Here is a 19,651-nt window from a genome sequence, read left to right as displayed (position 1 = left end):
ACCTTAAATACCTCTGGAAACAAGAATGGCTAAAAATAAATAAACAGGAAGGCAGCTGTGGCTCAAGCAATTGAGTTCCCATTTACCATACGGAGGACCCAGGTTCCATCACTAGGACCTCCTGGTAAAAAAAAAAAGAAGAAGAAGAAAGAAAATAGGCATCCCAGACCTGCACGGTGAGGCGCAGGCCCCCAAGCAGTGAAGCAGCACACCGAAAAGACGATGACATAACCAAATACAAAAATAAAGTAAATAAAATAAACACAAATAACTAACTCCTGCAGCTGAAAGCTTTGCTCTCTAGAGCAGAGCCCTGGCACACAAGGGCCCTTTCCCTAGCCTACCATTTGTTTGTGAGCAGCCTGCAAGCTAAGAATGGTCTTTACATTTTTTTTAATGGTTTGGAGCGGAGAGATAAAAGGAAGATTTGTGACCTGTGGAAACTATATGAAAGTCACATTTCAGTGTCCAAAAATAAAGTTTTGTTCAAACAGTCACACCCACTCATTCACATATTGTCAATGACTGCTTTCACATTACCTAGAATTCAATATTTTTATTTATTTATTTTTTATAGATAAATAGATCACACAAAACGTTACGATAAAAAACATAAGAGGTTTAGAATTCAATATTGGCACCAGAGATGGACATGGCCCGCAAACCTAAAATATTTACTATCTGCCTTTTACAGGATACGTTTGCTGACCTCTGGGGTAGAACTTCATTTGAGTTCCTCCTGGCTAATGTTAATATTATAAAATTGCTTCACAGCTGGGCATTTGCTGCATTCCTACTCACTCTAGGTATTTTTGTGCTCCGCCCATAAAACTACCTTGCAGGACAATTTAAACTTGGCTCTCTGTTTGATCTCGTGTTTACAGTCTGGCTCAGAGTTCAATGCTATGTACTAGAGACAGTTAACTTTCTGCCTCTTGGAAATGACTGAACCACCCTTTTGGGTGACTGTGTTATAGTCACTAATAAAATTAACCCACAAAAACCTTCTATTTCTGCTGAAAATTCTAAGCCAACAGAAGGACCTACACAGTAACTTGGTACTTTTTTACACCATGTTCAAGCAGGTTTTTTTTAACCGATGCATATGTTTGCATATTTACTGATTTTTTTTTCTTCCCCTGGTCACCCTTAGTTAGAAATAATACCAAGTCTCCATGGAAACACAACACAATACGCTCTCACAGAAGACAGAGCGACCCAAGCCACTGGTATTGGGCTGGAGGCTGCAAGGCTGCAACGGCATCTGACCAAATTAGGAAGGGAAAACAGCTTACCCAGCTCTTCCAGACCTCCCAGAATGCTAAAGCTCAGCATAGAAACTCTCACCAGATTGTGGATTACTGAGGGTTTTTAAACTCTTTCTTTCCCTTCTGCGAATACTCTAAAGTGCTTGTATGTTTCAGCTTAAAGGGAGCTTTTATCCGCCTTAGACTGATTCACAGAAGCTACAGGATAAGTGGGAATGGCACCTATATTTAGTGAGCACCGGCTACGTGCCAGGCATTTTTTACATCATACTTGCCCAACATCACATAGTTTACAAACCTGGAGAGCTAGGATTTGAACTCTGATCTGTTTAACTCTAAAGTTCATTCTCTTGCCAGTGCACATGAAATAAAATCCTTCAAAGAGAATAAAACAGAAAAGACACAGTTGATTGGAGGTCGTTTTACATAGCATGATGCAGTAGGTCGAATTTTGCATCCCAGAAAAACATGTTCTTACTTTTAATCCACTCCTGTGGGTGTGAGCCCATTGTACATAGGACCACGGGAAGATGCTATTTTTAGTTAAGGTCTGGCGGGTGAATCAGGTTGGGCTTTAACATGGATTACTGGAGTCTTTTATAAGCAAAATCAAATTCAGACATAGGGAGAAAGAGTCGTGAGGAGAAGTCTGAAGTCAATGGAACCTGGAGGAAAAAGGAGAGGATGCTGCCAAGTCCACTGACATGTGACGGAAAAGCCAAAGGCCCGAGGGCTGCCGCTGGCGCCACGGTCTTCGGGGAGGAAGCGTCACCTTGTTGACGCTCCAGTTTTGGACTTCTCCCAGCATTAAAACCATAAGCCAATAAATTCCCACTGTTTAAGTCAACCCATTTTGTGGTATTTGTGACCACAGCCTGGAAACTAAGATACACGGTCTTGAAAAACAAAGCAGGATAAAGAGATAAGAATATGAAAGCCACCTTCCCACTTAACCACAACCATGTTTATAAGAAACCAAAATGAGGAGCCAAGAACCCAAGTTCTCATTCCTAAAAATCCCCATCTAGGGCTTAAAAGAAGAGATTTTAAGTAAAAATAATTAAAGAAGAATCAATATACTACTATGGAAATGTGGAGAAAGGAGACATGCTTCCAGTTAGGGGGCGGGGTTGTATAACAGGGAGAGGAGGCAAAACACAGCAAGCTCATCACAATGCAGAGGCTCGGATATTCCGTCAGGCCAATTATCAATTAAACTGTGCTTTTCTCTCCTCAAACTCGGAGTTGGGAACCACATTCTCCTAAGTCCCGTGTCTTACTAAGTGTGACTTAGCAGCACATACACTTGCTGAAGAGCCTGCTTCAGCAAGCTGGCCCTGGCATTCCCAAGATCACAGAGCCTTGTGCTCCCAGGAATTATGAAGAGTTGGCCCAGACGTGTACTTCCAAGTCAGGGATCTGCAGGGGTGTCTCAGTAACCACAATGAATGCTCCCCTCAAACAGGTGGGCTCCAGGCCCTCACGTTCAACCAGGGGAGGGTTTTGTTTTAATACAAAGTGTTCCTCTGCCTAAAAATAACTTGAAAAGCACTGGCCTAGAACATATCTTCCTCTGAACATTGGCACAAACCAAAAGATGTGGCATTGATATTCAAACCAGGACTTTTTCTTTTGGGGAGGGTGCCCTCTGAAGGTTTATGCAAGAGTTTATGATAATGCCTCTCATCCTGTGACAAAGATGCAGAGGCAAATTAAAGAAGTGAAATAGCCTGACACAGAACTTGGAAGATGGAGGATTAGAGAAGCACAGGGTTCACCTCTCCCCCAGAAAAAACAGTTAGAGGACAGCAGAGACTGTCTGGAAGGCTGCTGTGGTGATCAGAACACCAGGGGAAGGTGAGACATCACCTAGATAAGAGAGGGACAAAGAAAAGGAGTCTCAGCTGGCTGGAAAAATCCCATGAGCAAATTTGCACCACCAGTAGCTGGCACCCATCCCCTCACCCTCAGAGCAAACAGCAGTCTTTGGACTGCAGTGGCTGCAGACTGAGGGGGTTGCAGGGGTCCTCTTCACCAAGAAAGGGGAAAGGGAGGGACATAGTCTACCACAAATTCAGATTTGGGCCAGCAAACTTGGTCTGCTGCATTGGAGGGGTCACACACTTCCAGGCTGGGTGGAGCAGCTTTGGACATTGTTTTTCCTGAGAGCATAAAGGGAGCTAAAGATAATTTGCCTTCTCAAACACCCTCCCTACTGCCTCCTGCTGGTTGTTTGTTTGTGAGGCTTGGCCAGCCCTGAGGACATTGCTTCTGTACCCCCCACCTGCCTGAGGAGTTACTCTGACTGCATTCCCTCCTAGCACCTGAGGTCTGAGCTGAGAGGTCTGCCAAAGAGTGCCATCTGCTGGCAGAACAAAAAAGTGTGCAAAAAGGGAATAATAATAATAAATAATAGAGGCAATCAGGTACCTTTACTGCTCCCCTCTTCAAGGCCCCTGGAACCTGGCCTGCACCCCACTACTGGATCCTTAGCCCTGGTTTGAACACCTAAACACAGGCAATCCTAAATATCTAGAACAAGTTGAACCAAGATCAAAGAACAGTGGTAGCACATAACTACTTCACAGTAAATCCTAGGCAAGAAAGAAACTGAGCATGAGAGTAAACTCAGCATCAGAATCAGATGCCTAGATATCAGCAAAAAATTGCAAGTTGTACTAAGAAAAAGGAAGATATGGCTCAGGCAAAGGAACGAATCAAAACTCCAAATGAGATAGAGGACTTAAAACAACTAATTAGTGAGGGTCATACAAATCTCTTAAATCAAATCATGGAGCTGAAGGACAACATGGCTAAAGAAATCAAAAGACAGGGAAGTAGATGTGGCTCAACTGACAGAGCATCAGCCTACCATATAGGAGGTTCAGGGTTCAAACCCAGGGCCTCCTGGCCCATGTGGTGAGCTGGCCCACGTGCTGTGTTGCCACAGGCAAGGAGTGCCGTGCCAGGCAGGGGTGTCCTCTGCACAGGGGAGCCTTACGCACAAGGAGTGGAGTGCACCCCACAAGGAGAGCCTCCCTGCACAAAAAAAAGCTCAGCCTGCCCAGGAGTGGCGTCACACACACAGAGAGCTGATGTAGCAAGATGACACAACAAAAAGAGACACAGATTCCCGGTGCCGCCGAGAATGCACACAGATACAGAAGAACACACAGCAAATGGACACAAGAGAGCAGACAATAGGGAAGAAAGGGAGAGAAATAAATAAAATATATCTTTAAAAAAAAGAAATAAAAGACATTAAGAAGACACTGCATAAACACAAAGAAAAATTTGAACTCTTGGATAGAAAAATAGCATAGCTTATGAGAATGAAAGATACAATAAGTGAGATTTAAAATACTATAGAGGGAGCAGATATGGCTCAAATGGTTAAGGGCCTGTTTCCCACATGGAAGATCCCAGGTTGCTCCCCAATGCCTCCTAGGAACATAAACAAACTACAACAGCAAAACCAACTCAGGGGAGCCAATGTGGCTCAGTGGTTGAGCGCCAGCTTCCCACATAGGAGGCCCTGCTTCAATCCCTGGCCCAGGTACCTCAAAAAAAAAATTGAGGCAGACAGCAGCAGATTTTAAATCATGGATGAAAGAAGCAGCTATGTAGAGGAAAGAACAACTGAAATTGAAAAAGAGAAGAACAGAGAGAGAAAAGAGTGGAAAAAATTGAGCAGGGGCTCTGGGAGTTGAATGAAGCACGAAGCACACCGGTATAAGTGTTATGGGAGTTCCAGATGGAGAAAGGAAGGGAAAGGGGCAAAAAGGGTATTTGAGGAAATAATGGTTTCCCAACTCTCATGAAAAACATGAATACACATGTCCAGGAAGCACAGCATACTCAAACTAGAATAAATCTAAATAGACCAACCCCAAGGCACATAATATTCAGAATGCCAAATGCCAAAAATAAAGAGAAAATTCTGAAAGCAGCAAGGGAAAAGCAAAACATCACATACAAGGGATGGCCAATAAGACTTCATGCAGATTTTTCTTCAGAAACCATGGAGGGAAGAAGGCAGTGGTATCATATAATTAAGGTACTGAAAGAGAAAAACTGCCAGCCAAGAACTCTTTATCCAGCAAAACTGCCTTTCACATGTGATGGTGGGTTTAAAATATTCACAGATAAACAGAAACTAAGAGAGTTCATAAAAAAGAATCCACCGTTGCAGGAAATATTAAAGGTTATGTACAGCAGGGGAAATATAGCAAGATTGAGAAGTGAAAAATTTTCTGCTTTGTTTTTTGTTTATTATTATTATTGAAATAATTGAAAATGGTCTAATAATGACTGAAGTGATGAATGATGCACAACTATGTGAGTATACCCAGTATCATTGATTGTACACTTTGGATGAATTGTGTGCTTTATTACTATGTATCAATAAAATTGATTTGCTAAAAAATAAATAAAAGATGGGAAGAAGAGAATGGAGTTTATAGACAACTAGGTGGAAATCAGACATGAGCTGGGAGGTTGGACTAGATGACCAAAGTCTTATTATTAAGGACTTTAAAAGAATACATGATGCCATGAAAGCAAGTGCTACCAGATGTCCTTCTGCTTTATTCTTAGATGACATAATAGTAATAGTATTAAAACTAATAGTAATAATACCAACCACCACTTCTAATACGTAGTCAGCGCATGGTGAGGAGGCACTGTGCCAAGCCCTCTATTCCTTATTTATTCTTTGAAACAACTCTCCGAAGCAGGCACTTTTACTGATCACATTTTATAGATGAGGGAACTGAAGATTAGAAAGAGGTTCAGTAACTGCTGGAGGTCTCACAGCTAGTAATCAGCAGAACTCGAATTTGAACCCAGGTCTTTGCCATGGATTGGTACAGCCTGAAAACAAGGAAAAAGAAGTGGTCTCACAACAAGAGAGTGGAAGCTATAAAAATTTTTTTACAAACCCATGCACCTAACCAGAGTACTCCAAAATACATGAAGCAAACTCTGGCAAAACTGAAAAGAGAAATAGACATCTCTACAATAATAATTGGAGACTTCAACACACCACTCACATCAATAGAATGACTAGACAGAAGACCAACAAGGAAAGAGAGAACTTGAACAATATGATAAACGAGCTGGATCTGACAGAACAAATGAAGAACATTGTACCCCAAATCAGCAGGTTTTACTTTCTTCTCAAGTACTCATGGATCTTTTTCCAGGATAGACCACATGTTGGGCCACAGCATAGCTCTCAATTAATTTAAGAAGATTGAAATAATACAAAGCACCTTCTTTGATCATAATGGATTAAGTTGGAAATCAATAATAAGTGGGAAAAGGGAAATTCTGAAAATATATGGAGGCTAAACAACACACTCCTAAAAATCCAGTAGTTCAAAGAAGAAATTGCAAGAGAAATTAGTAGATACCTCAAGATGAATGAAAGAGAACACAATTTTAAAAAATTTATGGGATTCAGTGAAGGCAGTGATGAAGGGGAAATTTATAGCCCTAACTGACTGTATTTAAAAGGAAGAAAGAGCTTAAATCAAAGACCTAACTGAACAACTGGAGAAACTAGAAAAAGAACAGCAAACCAATCCCAATGCAAACAGAAAGAAAGAAATAGCAAAGAACAGGGCAGAAATTAATGAAATTGAGGCCAAAAAATCTATAGAGAAAATCTACAAACCAAAAGCTGGTTCCTTGAGAAGGTCAATAAAATCAACAAACACTTAGCAAGACTAACAAAGAAAAAGAGAGAGAAGATGCAAAGAAATAAAATCAGGAATGAAAGATGGAACTTGGTGATTGACCCCACAGAAATAAAAAGGATCATAAGAGAATATGATGAGAAAGTGTATGCCAACAAACTAGACAACCTAAATGAAATGGACAAATTCTTAGAAATGCACAAACAACCTACACTGATGCTATAAGGAATACAAAAACTTAACAAACCGATCACATTTAAAGAGATTGAATCCATCGTCAAAAATCTCTGAACAGAAGAAAAGTCTAGGACCAGATGGCTTCACGGGTGAATTCTACTAAGCATTTGAGAAGAATTAACACCAATCCTGTTTAAACTCTTCCAAAAAATGAAAAGGGAGGGAAAACTACCCAACATATTTTATGAAGCCAACATCACCCTAATACCAAAGCCAGATAAAGACACTAGAAGAAAAAAAAATTACAAACCAGCCTCTCTAATGAACATAGACGCAAACATTCTCAACAAAACACTTGCAAATAGAATACAACAGAATATCAAAAGATTTAAACATCATGACCAATTGAGATTTATTCCTGGTATGCAAGTCCTGCTCAGCATAAGAAAATCAATCCACATAATACACCACATTAACAAATTGAAGGGAAAAAAACATGTGATCATCTCAATTGATGCAGAAAAAGCATTCAACAAAATCTAGCATCCTTACTTGATAAAAACACTTCAAAAGATAGGAATAGAAGGAAAATTCCTTAATATGATAAAAGGCATATATGAACAACCCACAGCCAACATTATACTCAATGGGAAAAGGTTGAAAGTTTTCCCTTTATGATTGGGAACAAGTCAAGGATGCCTATTCTCACCACTGTTACTCAACATTGTGCTACAAGTTCCAGCCAGAGCAATTAAGTAAGAAAAATAAATAAAGGCATCCAAATTGGAAAAGATGAAGTAAAACACTCACTGTACATAGGTGACCTCATCCTTTAATTAGAAAATCCCGAAAATATCTACAACAAGCTGTGAGAACTAATAAATGAGTTCAGCAACATGGTAGGATAAAAGATCAACATGCAAAAATCAGTAGCATTTCTATACACTGGTAATGAGCAAGCTGAGGAGGAAATCAAGAAAAAAATTCCCTTTACAATAGCAACAAAAGGACTCAAGTATCTAAGAATTAATTTAACCAGGAATGTAAGGGATCTGTATTCAGAAAACTGCAAAACACTGCTAAAAGACTGCTAAAGAAATCGAAGAAGACCTACACAGATGGAAGAAGGGTTTGTGTTAATGGATTGGAAAACTAAACATTATGAAGGTGTCAATTCTGCCCAAACAGATTTATAGAGTCAACGCAATACCAATCAAAATTCCAACAGCCTAATTCATGGAAATAGAAAAGTCAGTTACCAAATTATTTATAAGGGAAAGGGGTCCTGAATAACCAAAAGCATCCTAAAAGAAGAAGAGCAAAGCTGGAGGACTCATATACTTCTCTACCTTGAAGTGCAATATAAAGCTACAGTGGTCAAAACAGCATAGTACTGGCACAAAGATAGACACATTGATCAGTTGAACCAAACTGATAGTTCAGAAACAGGCACATCTATGGTCAACTAATTTTTTAAAATATATATTTTTATTTATTTTTAAAAGATACATAGATCACAAATTGTTACATTAAAAAATATAGGGGGTTTCCATATGTTCCAATCCCCACCCTCACCCACCCACCCCCCACTTTTCCCACATCAACTTCTTTCATTCGTGTGGTACATTCATTGCATTTGATGAATGCATTTTGGAGCACTGCTCCACAGCATGGATTATAATTTACCTTGTAGTTTACTTTCTCACAGTCCATTCAGTGGGTTATGGCAGGATATATAATGTCCTACATCTATCCCTGCAATATCATTCAGGACATCTCCAAGTCCTGAAAATGCCCCCATATCAAACCTCTTCTTCCCTCTCCCTGCCTTCAGCAACTCCAGTGGCCACTGTCTCCACATCAATGATACAATTTCTTCCATTGCTAGAGTCACAATAATTCTATAGTAGAATACTGGTAAGTCCACTCTAATCCATATTTCATTCCCCCCATCAGGAGAACCCTGGGATGGCAATACCCACTCCATCTCCCAGTTGAGAGGAGACTTCGATCCCACATGGCTGGTGGATGGGACTCTCCTGCCCACAGCTGTAGACTCTCTCGGTTCCTTGGTGTGGTGGTTGTCCATACTCACCTCTCTGTCAGCTGACCTGGGTAAGTCCAACAAACTGTAGAGTAGGTGTTGCAACTCTGCTGAAGCTCAGAGCCCAGCTAGCACATGGACATTCCCAGAGATTCAAGTACCATGGACATACACCAGCCCAAGCATCAACCACAGGTTCAATAAAAGGGACAGAGAGGCATGTGTAGAGGAGTCACATCTGAATCCAACTCCATCACACTCAAGAGCAGAAATTCCAGGCGGCAAACTTGGCCCAGGGGTTAGGGCGGTTCAAACCCCGGGCCTCCTTGACCCGTGTGCAGCTGGCCCATGCGCGGTGCTGATACACATAAGGAGTGCCTTGCCACGCAGGGGTGTCCCCTCGTAGGGGAGCCCCACACGCAAGGAGTGCATCCCATAAGGAGAGCCGCCCAGTGTGAAAGAAAGTGCAGCCTGCCCAGGAATGGCACCACACACACAGAGAGCTTACACAACAAGATGACGCAACAGAAAGAAACACAGATTCCCGTGCTGCTGACAACAACAGAAACAGACAAAGAAGACACAGCAAATAGTCACAGAGAACAGACAACCGGGGTAGGGGGGAAGGGGAGAGAAATAAATAAATGAATCATATATATATATATATATACACACACACACACACACACACACACGGTGCAATAAAAAAAAAAAAGAGCACAAATTCCAAAGTAGGGCCCACTGGCAAGGCACCAAACTCCGGAGCCATCTGCCATGACAGTAGGAGCTGGGTGTCCCCATAGCCCTCAGGAGCACCACTACCTGGAGTTGTATCTACTTTAACCATCTATGAGATCCTGCTGAGATGCATGTAAGTGCGATCCCTCTTAGCCATATAAACTCATTTGAAGTCTCCTAGCCATTTGATCTTTATCATTTCCCTCTTTTTTTCAAGGTCTTTTTCCAGTTGCATCATCAGCCAGTGCTCAACTAATGCTTGATAAGCCTAACAAGTCCACTTTTGTGGATAGAACACAGAGATAGAACAGTCTCTTCAACAACTGGTGCTGGGAGAAATGGATATCCATAACCAAAAGAATAAAAGAGAACCCTTATCTCACTCCCTATACAAGAATCGACTCAAATTGTACTAAAGACCTAAACATAAAAGCCAGGACCATAACACTCCTAGAAGATAATGTAGGGAAACACTGACAAAATTGTAGGAGGTGAGGGTCTCTTAAACCTTACACCTAAAACAGTAGCAACAGAAGTAAAATCAGTAAATGGGACCTCCTGAAAATTAAACTCTTCTGTACCTCGAAGGACTTTGTGAAGAGGGTAAAAAGCAGATCAACACTACAATGAGAAAACTACAAGTGTTGGAGAGGATGTGAAGAGATGGGAATGCTTGTTCACTGTTGGTGGGAATATAGACTGGTACAGCCACTGTGGAAGTCTGTTTGGCAGTTCCTAAAGAAGTTATAGATCTACCATGTGACCTGGCAATACCACTACTAGGTATATACTCAGAAAAACTGAAAGCAGTGACATGAATAGACATCTGCACATCGATGTTCATAGTGACATTGTTCATAATTGCCAAAAGATGAAAACAACCCACGTGTCCATCAATTGATGAGTGAATAAACAAACTGTGGTATATACACACAATGGGCTATATTACTAAGAAGAAATGAAGTCGTGAAGCATATGACAACGTGGATTAAACTGGAGGACATTATGTTGAGTAAGCAAGCCAGGCACAAAAGGACAAATATTGTATGATTTCACTATTATGAATGAAATATAATAAGCAAACCCATTGGAGTTCATAAATTGAATATAAGTCACCAGAGACTAGAATGCGGTTAGAGAATAGAAAGTTGAGGTTTAATTTGTGCAGAATTGGTAGGAAGTTATTTCTAAATGTTTGGAAATTAATAGAAATGATGAAAGCACATCATAGGATTTGTAATTAGTATTGCTAGCATATGGGTATGATAGTGGTTTGTTTTTTGTTGGGTGTTCTTTTTTTATTAATGAAAATGTTCTAATATTGATTGAAGTGATGAATGCACAGCTCAGTGATTATACCAAATGCCATTGACTGTACATTTTAGAGAAATTGCATAGTTCATAAACAAAAAATATATAATAGGATGGGTGGGGTGAAAAATGTATGATCTTACCAAATGTAAGATATGGACTATCATTAGTATACTAATACTTTTACAATGCTCTTTCGTAATTGGTTACAAATGTTTCACAACAATGAAAGTTATTTGTTGTGGGGAGATGTATGGGAGCCCTGTATAATGTTATGCATGTTCGTTTTGTAAGCTCACAACTTTTACTATACACTTATTGTTTATGTATACTTGTGTATGAATAATATAGTTCAATAAATTGTTTTTAAAATTAAAAAAAAGAGAACAAGAGATAAAAAAGTGAAACAGCTCATCTTCCCCTCTGCCTGGTCTATATTCCCACAGTAACTACTACCACTGAGGTCAAGGAAAGCAACAAGAAGAGAGCGAGAGAAAGTGGAGAGGTATGGAGAGGAGAAGGCTCCTTCTTGTGGAAAAGGGGTTCAGATAAGAAGGTGGGTGAGGAATGTGGGTCCCTCCTCCTCTCCTCCCCCATCCCAGTGCCTGGAGTCACATGTTCTTTTGGAAGAGTAGTTGGATTCCTCTTAGGCTCCACTTCCAAAGCATGAAGGGGCACGCTGGCCTTTGTTCCCTATAAATCTAGAAGAGCTCCTTCCTCTTCTGCACGAGCCCTTTATTACATAAGGAGTCTCTGTAAAATACCTTGCTCTCCAGAGAGGAGTCATGTCATTACAAATTGCTTTATTAATAAAATTAGCTAATAAATTAGAGCAGTAGCTATTACTCTGAAATAGACCTTTAGATTATGGAAAAGTGTAATCATGGGGATGTCTTGCATACGCGAAACAATCTTACCCTGTGAAGTAGAAGATTTGGACTTGAGCTAAGACTACCATTCTTTAGAAATGCCAGATTGTTTCTGCAGTTTTCCGTGCCCTTGTCCTTCTGTGCAGCTTTTGCTCGCCTGCCATGATGTTTAAAACTGCAGGAGTTTGTCAAGGAAGCACTGGTACAGGGGCATACCTTATAGAATATTTCAACAAGAAATGCTCTGAAAAAGAATACTTCCCATCTCAGAGCAATTTACAAAGATTACACGTCCAACCCCATACCTAGAAATGTTTCTCCCTTTTGTTAATATTTCACAGAATAAATGATGGTATTGGAAGGTTAGAGAACAACCAGTAATTTATCTTGGGCTACATTGATAAAAAGTGCTGTCATTTCAAGAACTTGCCAGCTCTCATAAACTACTTTACAAGACATTTGACCACATGATTCTGACTTAGAAGAAAATAACAGCCTTGGGAGCTCAGGCAGCCTTAGGAAATTCTACTTTTAGCTTTTAAATTCCCTTAAGATGGATGAAGTTCCCCATTCTTCATTTTGACCCACTAAATCTAACTACTCAAAGTCAAAGTTATTTCTACTAGCAGCACAAGGTTAGGCCCTTCTACAGGTGAACTTCACGATCTTTGATGTAACCTTTTGAGACAATAGACAATAGATCATTTATAGCTAGAAAAAAATAAGGCAACCCAAGAAGAGGGCTGGGTGCTTAATTTTTCTTTTACTTTTCCTGTATACTGTTTCACTTTGAAATTTCAATCCTTATTTCTTTAATAGTAACTACCTTTGAAGGTCAGAGCCCCGGTTCAATGACTGTGCAGTGAACAAGTACCTGTATGCCATGCCCGTCTCTGCCTTGGTGGTTTCCTGCAACGACACTCCATGGGCACGTAAAAACTTCTCCAGATATTTCCGTTCCGCGGCTCCACTGGGCCTAACTGGCCAGCAGGCTGCCTGAGGCTGAGGCTTGCTCACTGCCGTTTGCCGTTTACATTTGAGAGCAGATTCACAGGATTTCGGCAGGCCCAGCTTGGGGCTGGGGATGTCTGCACAAGCAGGTTTATACAGATGCATGTTTCAAAAAACCATCAAGCAAAATTATGTGCCCTTAGCCTTACGATTGGCTGTATCTTGCTGTGATTAACTGGAGTTATCTGGCTTCTGTTGTTTTCTGTAGATCTTACTTATCCCTTTTATATGCAAGTAAGCAGTGCTTAGCAGTTGATTACGCGTCTCTACTGAGGCCTGGACAAAGAGGAGCCTCGCAAAGGCCAATTGCTTTTCTTATCCTTTTAAAGTTCCCAAAGTGAAACTTAAGCAACCGTGTATTGGCCCTAAGGGAAAAAAAAAACAACACAGGCAGTCTTTCCCATGACTTTCTATTTAGGTAAAAGGAAATATTTTGGTGGGATATGAGCCAAATCTTCTGTTCTCATAAGGACCGTAAGGCCTTGGTGATGATTCATGACTATATAATGAGACCTCTCTCTGTTATCAAATATCTCATAATAAAACAATTTTTTTTTACTGGTGGCATGATTCATCTGAGTGAATGAGCCATTAACCTTTTTCTTTTTCAGATGCTGCTGGAAAATGTCAATAAGGTGGTTGTGAAAAGCAAAAGGCCCATACAAATACGTTCAAATGATTTTTTTTAGGAGGCACCAGGGATTAAAGCCGGGACCTTGTATGTGGGAAGCAGACACTCAACCACTGAGCTATGACTGTTCTCCTCTAAAAGATTTTAGACGGAGTTGCAAAAATAACTCAATGGAGGAAGGATAGCCTTTTCAACAAATGGTGTTGGAATGATTGGACATACATAGGCAAAAACAAACAAAAAACTCTTGATTTAAACCTCATATTTCTACAAAAATTAATTCACAATGGATTACAGACTTAAATATAAAATGTAAACCTATAAAACTTCTGGAAAAGGTAGAAGAAAATCTTGGGGGCCTAGAGCAAAGCAAAGAGTTCTTAAACTTAATACCAAACGCACAATCCATAAAAGGAAAAATTAATAGTGTAGATCTCATCAAAATATTAAAAATTTGCTCTGCAAAAGGCTCTGTAAACATAATAAAAAACCAAATTATAGAATGGGAGACAGAATTTACAAACCATATATCCAAAATGAAGGGCTGGGGAAAAGGTATATGGATAGAACTTTCTGAGAAGACAAAAATATGAAAATATTTGTGTTCTGTCCACGTGAATGCTCACCAGAGGGTGATTCAGCAGAGGAAGATTTTAATAATCAAGTGGATACGGTGACCCACGCTACGCACTGCAGTGCAGCCTCTCTCCCCAGACGCTCCTGCCATTACCCAATAGGCTCATGAACAAAGTGGCCATGGCGGAAGGGGTGGAGGTTATGTATGGCCTCAGCAACATGAACTTCCCCTCACCAAGGCCAACTCGGCTACAGCCATTGCTGAGGGCCCAGTCTGCCAGCGGCAGAGACCCACACTCAGCCCCTAATGTGGCAGCATTCCTCAAGGCGATCAGCCTACTACCTGGTGGCAGGATGACTACATTGGACCACTTCCACCATGGAAGGGGCAGCGATTTGTTATAACTGTAATAGACGCAGTTACATCCCATATAGATATGGATTGGCCCTCTCTGCATGCAAAGCTTCTTGCAAAACTACTATCTGTGGACTTACTGAATATCTTACCACCACCATGACATTCCACACAGTATTGTTTCTGATCAAAGAACCCACCTTACAGCAAATGATGTGTGGGAATGGGCACCTGCTCATGGAATTCACTGGTCTTACCATGTGCTCCGTCTTCCTGAAGCAGTTGGATGGATAGAATGGTGGAATGGCCTTTTGAAGACTCAGTTATGGTATCAGCTAGGCAGCAATACCTTGCAGAACTGGGACGATGCTCTCCAGCAGGCTGTGTATGCGCTAAATCAGCGTCCAAACTCTGATGCTGTTTCTCCCATAGCCAGGATTCACAGGACAGGAATCAAGAGGTGGAAATGGGAGTGGCACCACTCAAAATTACCTCTAGTGATCCACTAGGAAAATTTTTGCTTCCTGTCACTGCAACCTTAAACTCTGCTGTTGTACAGGTCTTAGTTCAAAAGGAGGAGTGCTTCCGCCAGGAGACACAACAACTCTTCCATTGAACTGGAAGTTAAGACCTGCCACCTGGCCACTTTGGGCTCCTCTTGGCCCTAAATCAACAAGCAAAGAAGGGAATTACTGTGCTGACTGGGGTAATTGATCCTCACTATCAAGGGGAAATAGGACTACACTTACATAATGGAGGTAAAGAAAAGGTCGCCTGGAATACAGGAGATCCCCTAGGGCCTCCCTTAGTACTGCCATGCCCTGTGATTAAAGTCAATAGAAAATTGCAACAACCCAATCCAGCCAGTAATAACAATGGCCCAGAATATCCAGGAATGAAAGTTTGCCCACCAGACAAAGAACCACAACCAACTAAGGCGCTTGCTGACAATAAAGGGAACATGGAATGGGTAGTGGAAGAAGGTAGTAATAAATGTGAACTTCAATCATGTGACCAGTTACAGAAATGAGGACTATAATGGTCATGAATATTTCTTCCTTGCTTTGTGATGAGTATGTTTGTATACGTACATAAAACAAATAACTTTGTTTTCTTCCATGTCCTTTCCCCTTATCATATGACATAAGTTGCATTAGTTTCATGTCATAGTATTTAAGGGTATCAAATTTAAGAATTAATATTACCCAAGGACTTGCACCCTGTTCTGGAGGGATTTAGTGCCCTTCCAGTTGTATGCAGGGCTGTTGAATATTGTTAGGCAGATGTTTGTTATTGTTTTTATTTTCATTGCTTTTATTTAGAGACTAAGTATGGTTTAAGGTGATGTGCGTCACTGCCAAATTGATAAGGACTGGACTGCGATGTTTAGGCTAATGTGTCAACTCGGTCAGGTAATTTCATGGACTTTAATCATCAGTGAGTTGATTGCATAGATGGGTAATTACATCTACAATCAACTGAGGAGCTTGCTGTCAGCAATGAGTGTCATCTCATCCAATCAGTTGAAGGCCTTCAAAGGGGAAGTGATTTCAGCATTCGAGAAAGAATTCCCATCTCTATTTCAGACACACAGCATCTCCTGGGGAACTGATCAGGGACCTTCATTGGATTCCCTGGTTTGTACCCCAGCAACTAAGGCCCTGAGCCTCAAGGGAAAAACAAGAGCTGGTAAAGAAGAGAAGGCCAGAAAAGGCAGAAGAGGAACAGTGCAATGGAATGGTGTTAAGGAGAAAGTTGATTTCTCAGGAAAAGTGGTACCAATTGTTCCGTCACTTACCATAGCCACTAGTTCAATCTGACTGTGAGAATCATTAAAGTGATTATTCCAGGGTCTAAACACCTGAAGGGTGAAGCAGTAGGAGTTTCCTCCAGGGAAGAAGCAGAGGTGAGCTGGGAAAGTGATCAAGAAAGATGAGGCACAGTCCTCTCTGGTGCATCCCTCTCTTTCTCTGCCTTCTGGAATCAGACCCAGGAAAGGACAGAGGGATGAGGAAGTCAATATTTGCCTGGAAACTGGAGTTTCTTTTCATAAAGTTCCAAAAGTCGGTCAATGTCATAAAAGGTCCTCATTTGAAGGTTGGTGGTAAAAACTATATTTATAAGGGAACTGTTAATATTAGTCCTTTTAGCTGTTAGTCCAAGTTAAGATAGTTTTAAAGTAAATGTGATAAGACTATAAGAAATGTCTCTGTACCACTGCAGGGGACGGTTCATGTCTTTCTTGCTGTCTCTGTGTATATCTAGAATGACAATTATCATGTTCTTTTCAGAATTTTTAAGGATGCTCTCACAGGGTTGGCAGGGCGCGGGAGAAATGGCAAGTCATCTGATGAAAGCAATGCTTCAGTTCACATTCTGCCAATGGGCGCAAGAGGCCTTGGGACTCAGAAAAATCCACAGATAGAAGCTCCCTTGGGCAGGCTTTACCAACACCCATTAGCATTCATATATAACTGTGTGACCTAGGGTAGATCTTGACTTCTTTGTCCCTTTGTTTCTTTATTAGTTTAGACTAAGGTAATCTCTAAGATTCTCCTAGGTGTGAGGCTCTGTGAGTCTTTAAAAAGTCTCAGGCTAGACATTCTACAGAGGTGAGAAGCCTTCCTGTGTTGACTGGGGACAGGTGGATTCAATGAATTATTAGCTAGTTCTGTAAGATACCAGGCTCATGAGATTGCTGCTAGGATTCTTGGAATATAGCAAACACATTTATAGCCTGGATTAAACATGTTCTCGGCTAAAGAGTTGTGTTAAACACTGTGTGCTGCACTTGTGACCACGCCACAGTCATCAAAGCGTCGTCTCAGCCTAGAACTGAGAGCCGAGGCCAGCGCTGGTGGAGTGAGAGGACGGGACTCTGTGCCCGTGGCTGAGCGGAGGAGTCTGCACAGCTGGGTTTGGACAAGGAGCACCATCCAAGTTCTGGTCAAGTTTTCCTATTCCGATTATGTTTGGGACTTGCTCTTCCTGCTTCTGTTCGTATTTGCTTACTAGTGCTCTACCAGTGACGCTGGGACAGAGAAGCCAGCACCTGGGTGAGCTGTCAGCTGGCGTCCCACTGGGAACCTTCCAGAGGCACTCCTCTTCTCGTCCTAGTCATCTTCTCTTCAGCTCTGCCAGAGCTACCTAGGGGTCCAGCTGTATGGGAAGGATGTGTGTGTTCTCTCAATGAATAAAACATCTCCTGTGCCCTGGAGTGGAGGTGGAGGGGAGGAGAAGGACAAGCATAGACAATTTCAGAGCATGCCACACGAGCCCAAGCAGAGGTAAGCAGTGGGAGACACCCCAAACCTGGTCTTAGGAGGAGAGGGGCGAGGGTAAGGGAAGACCCCTTGAGATATTAAGTAGTAACATCAGCAGTAGAGGGCAGGGGCAGGGGTGTGGAGAGAGCACCTTTCAGAAGTGTGAAATCAAGAAAGAAATCTTACCTTGAAAGTCTCTGTTTATTGTTCACTGGCACTTTCCTAGACAATCCTTCTCACCCCCCTTCACGTCACCTCCCTTCACGTTTTCTCTGGGGTTAAGACCAAACCGTCCTGATAGGACAGGAGAGGGGAAGGACAGTCCATGACGTCGTAGCCTGCCGCTGACAGAGAGCCCCTGGGAGCCAGCCTCGGCTGCCTTTTCCAGAAAGCAGCATCTTCACCTCAGTCTTGTTTTGTCTCTTTTCCTTATTCCTACTGCTAATATACTATACACTCAGGCTCTATAAGAGAAAAACAGCATCCTCCCCAAAGTACAATTTCTCACACTTCTAATATAGGCATAGACTTACACATGATAGCCTTGATTTAGAAAAAATCAAGTAGATTTGGGAGCACCTGGGTCTAGCTGTCCCTTGCTCAGCCTGTAAAGGCCTTGTGTGCTGGACTGGCCCTTGTGATTTCACTGGCATTTCGCATCTATCTCATGCAGACCGACATCCACAACCAGAATTTTGTGGTTTTCACATAGAGCTTTGGCATTTGTAGCAAAAGCTTTCCTTACTCCTGTGGGTGTGACGCTCTTGCTCTTTTTGCAGAAAGTCCCAAAAGGTGCCAAAATATGGCATTTAGCCTAAAGCTAAAGAAAAGGAAATAGCCGCTGGGAACCCAATGTCCAAAAGTGTCTCCAAATATGGCTGTTGGGAGCACAGCATGATCTGGGAGAGAGGTGGTAGAAAAAGATGGAAAGGGTGGGAATTGGGAACTCAATCTCGTTATATAAGCTTTGAGGTCTTTTGGGGGGGGAGAGAGGGGAGAGATGGGAAATTTTTTTTAATCTTTATTTTTTTAAATAAATATATATATATTTTAAGTTTATTTATTTTTAAAAGATTTATTTATTTATTTATTTATTTCTCTCCCCTTTCCCCCAAGCCCCCACCCCAGTTGTCTGTTCTCTGTGTCTATTTGCTGCGTGTTCTTCTTTGTCTGCTTCTGTTGTTGTCAGTGGCACGGGAATCTGTGTTTCTTTTTGTTGCATTATCTTGTTGTGTCAGCTCTCCATGTGTGTGGCGCCATTCTTGGGCAGGCTGCACTTTCTTTCGCACTGGGCGGCTCTCATTACGGGGGCGCACTCCTTGCGCTTGGGGCTCCCCTATGCGGGGGACACCCCTGCGTGGCAGGGCACATCTTGCGCGCATCAGCACTGCGCATGGGTCAGCTGCACATGGGTCAAGGAGTCCCAGGGTTTGAACTGCGGACCTCCCATGTGGTAGAAAGATGCCCTAACCACTGGGTCAAGTCCACTTCCCTTTTTTAATCTTTAAAGAAGGTTTAGATCACATAAATGTTGCATCAAAAATATAGGGGATTCCCATATGACCCACCCCCTCTCCTTCCCATGCTTTCCCACAATAACAACATCTTTTATTAGTGTGGTACATTTGTTACAATTGATGAATACATATTGGAACATTGCTACTAGCTATGGAATAAAATTTACAATATAGTTTACACCCTGCCTCACA

General features: G+C 41.6%; 1 protein-coding gene across 2 annotated transcripts in view; it reads right to left on the bottom strand.

Moving 5' to 3' along the window:
* Window positions 1–19,651, bottom strand: part of KCNAB1 (potassium voltage-gated channel subfamily A regulatory beta subunit 1) — a 417,236-nt gene that overhangs the window by 384,147 nt on the left and 13,438 nt on the right. Inside the window, exon 1 of one of the 2 annotated variants that reach the window (XM_004454440.5) lies at window positions 12,981–13,414. The exons of the other annotated variant lie outside the window; for it this stretch is intronic. Coding sequence (XP_004454497.2) covers window positions 12,981–13,222 — 242 coding nt within the window. The 5' untranslated portion in view covers window positions 13,223–13,414. Of the gene's footprint in view, window positions 1–12,980; window positions 13,415–19,651 lie in introns of those variants that run through there. 2 annotated transcript variants of the gene reach the window in all.

The sequence above is a fragment of the Dasypus novemcinctus genome, chromosome 4, assembly GCF_030445035.2.
Source record: "Dasypus novemcinctus isolate mDasNov1 chromosome 4, mDasNov1.1.hap2, whole genome shotgun sequence".
NCBI classification, from domain to species: domain Eukaryota; kingdom Metazoa; phylum Chordata; class Mammalia; order Cingulata; family Dasypodidae; genus Dasypus; species Dasypus novemcinctus.
The sequence above is the reverse complement of the archived record's forward strand: the minus strand, read 5'-3'. Positions and strand labels throughout refer to the sequence as shown.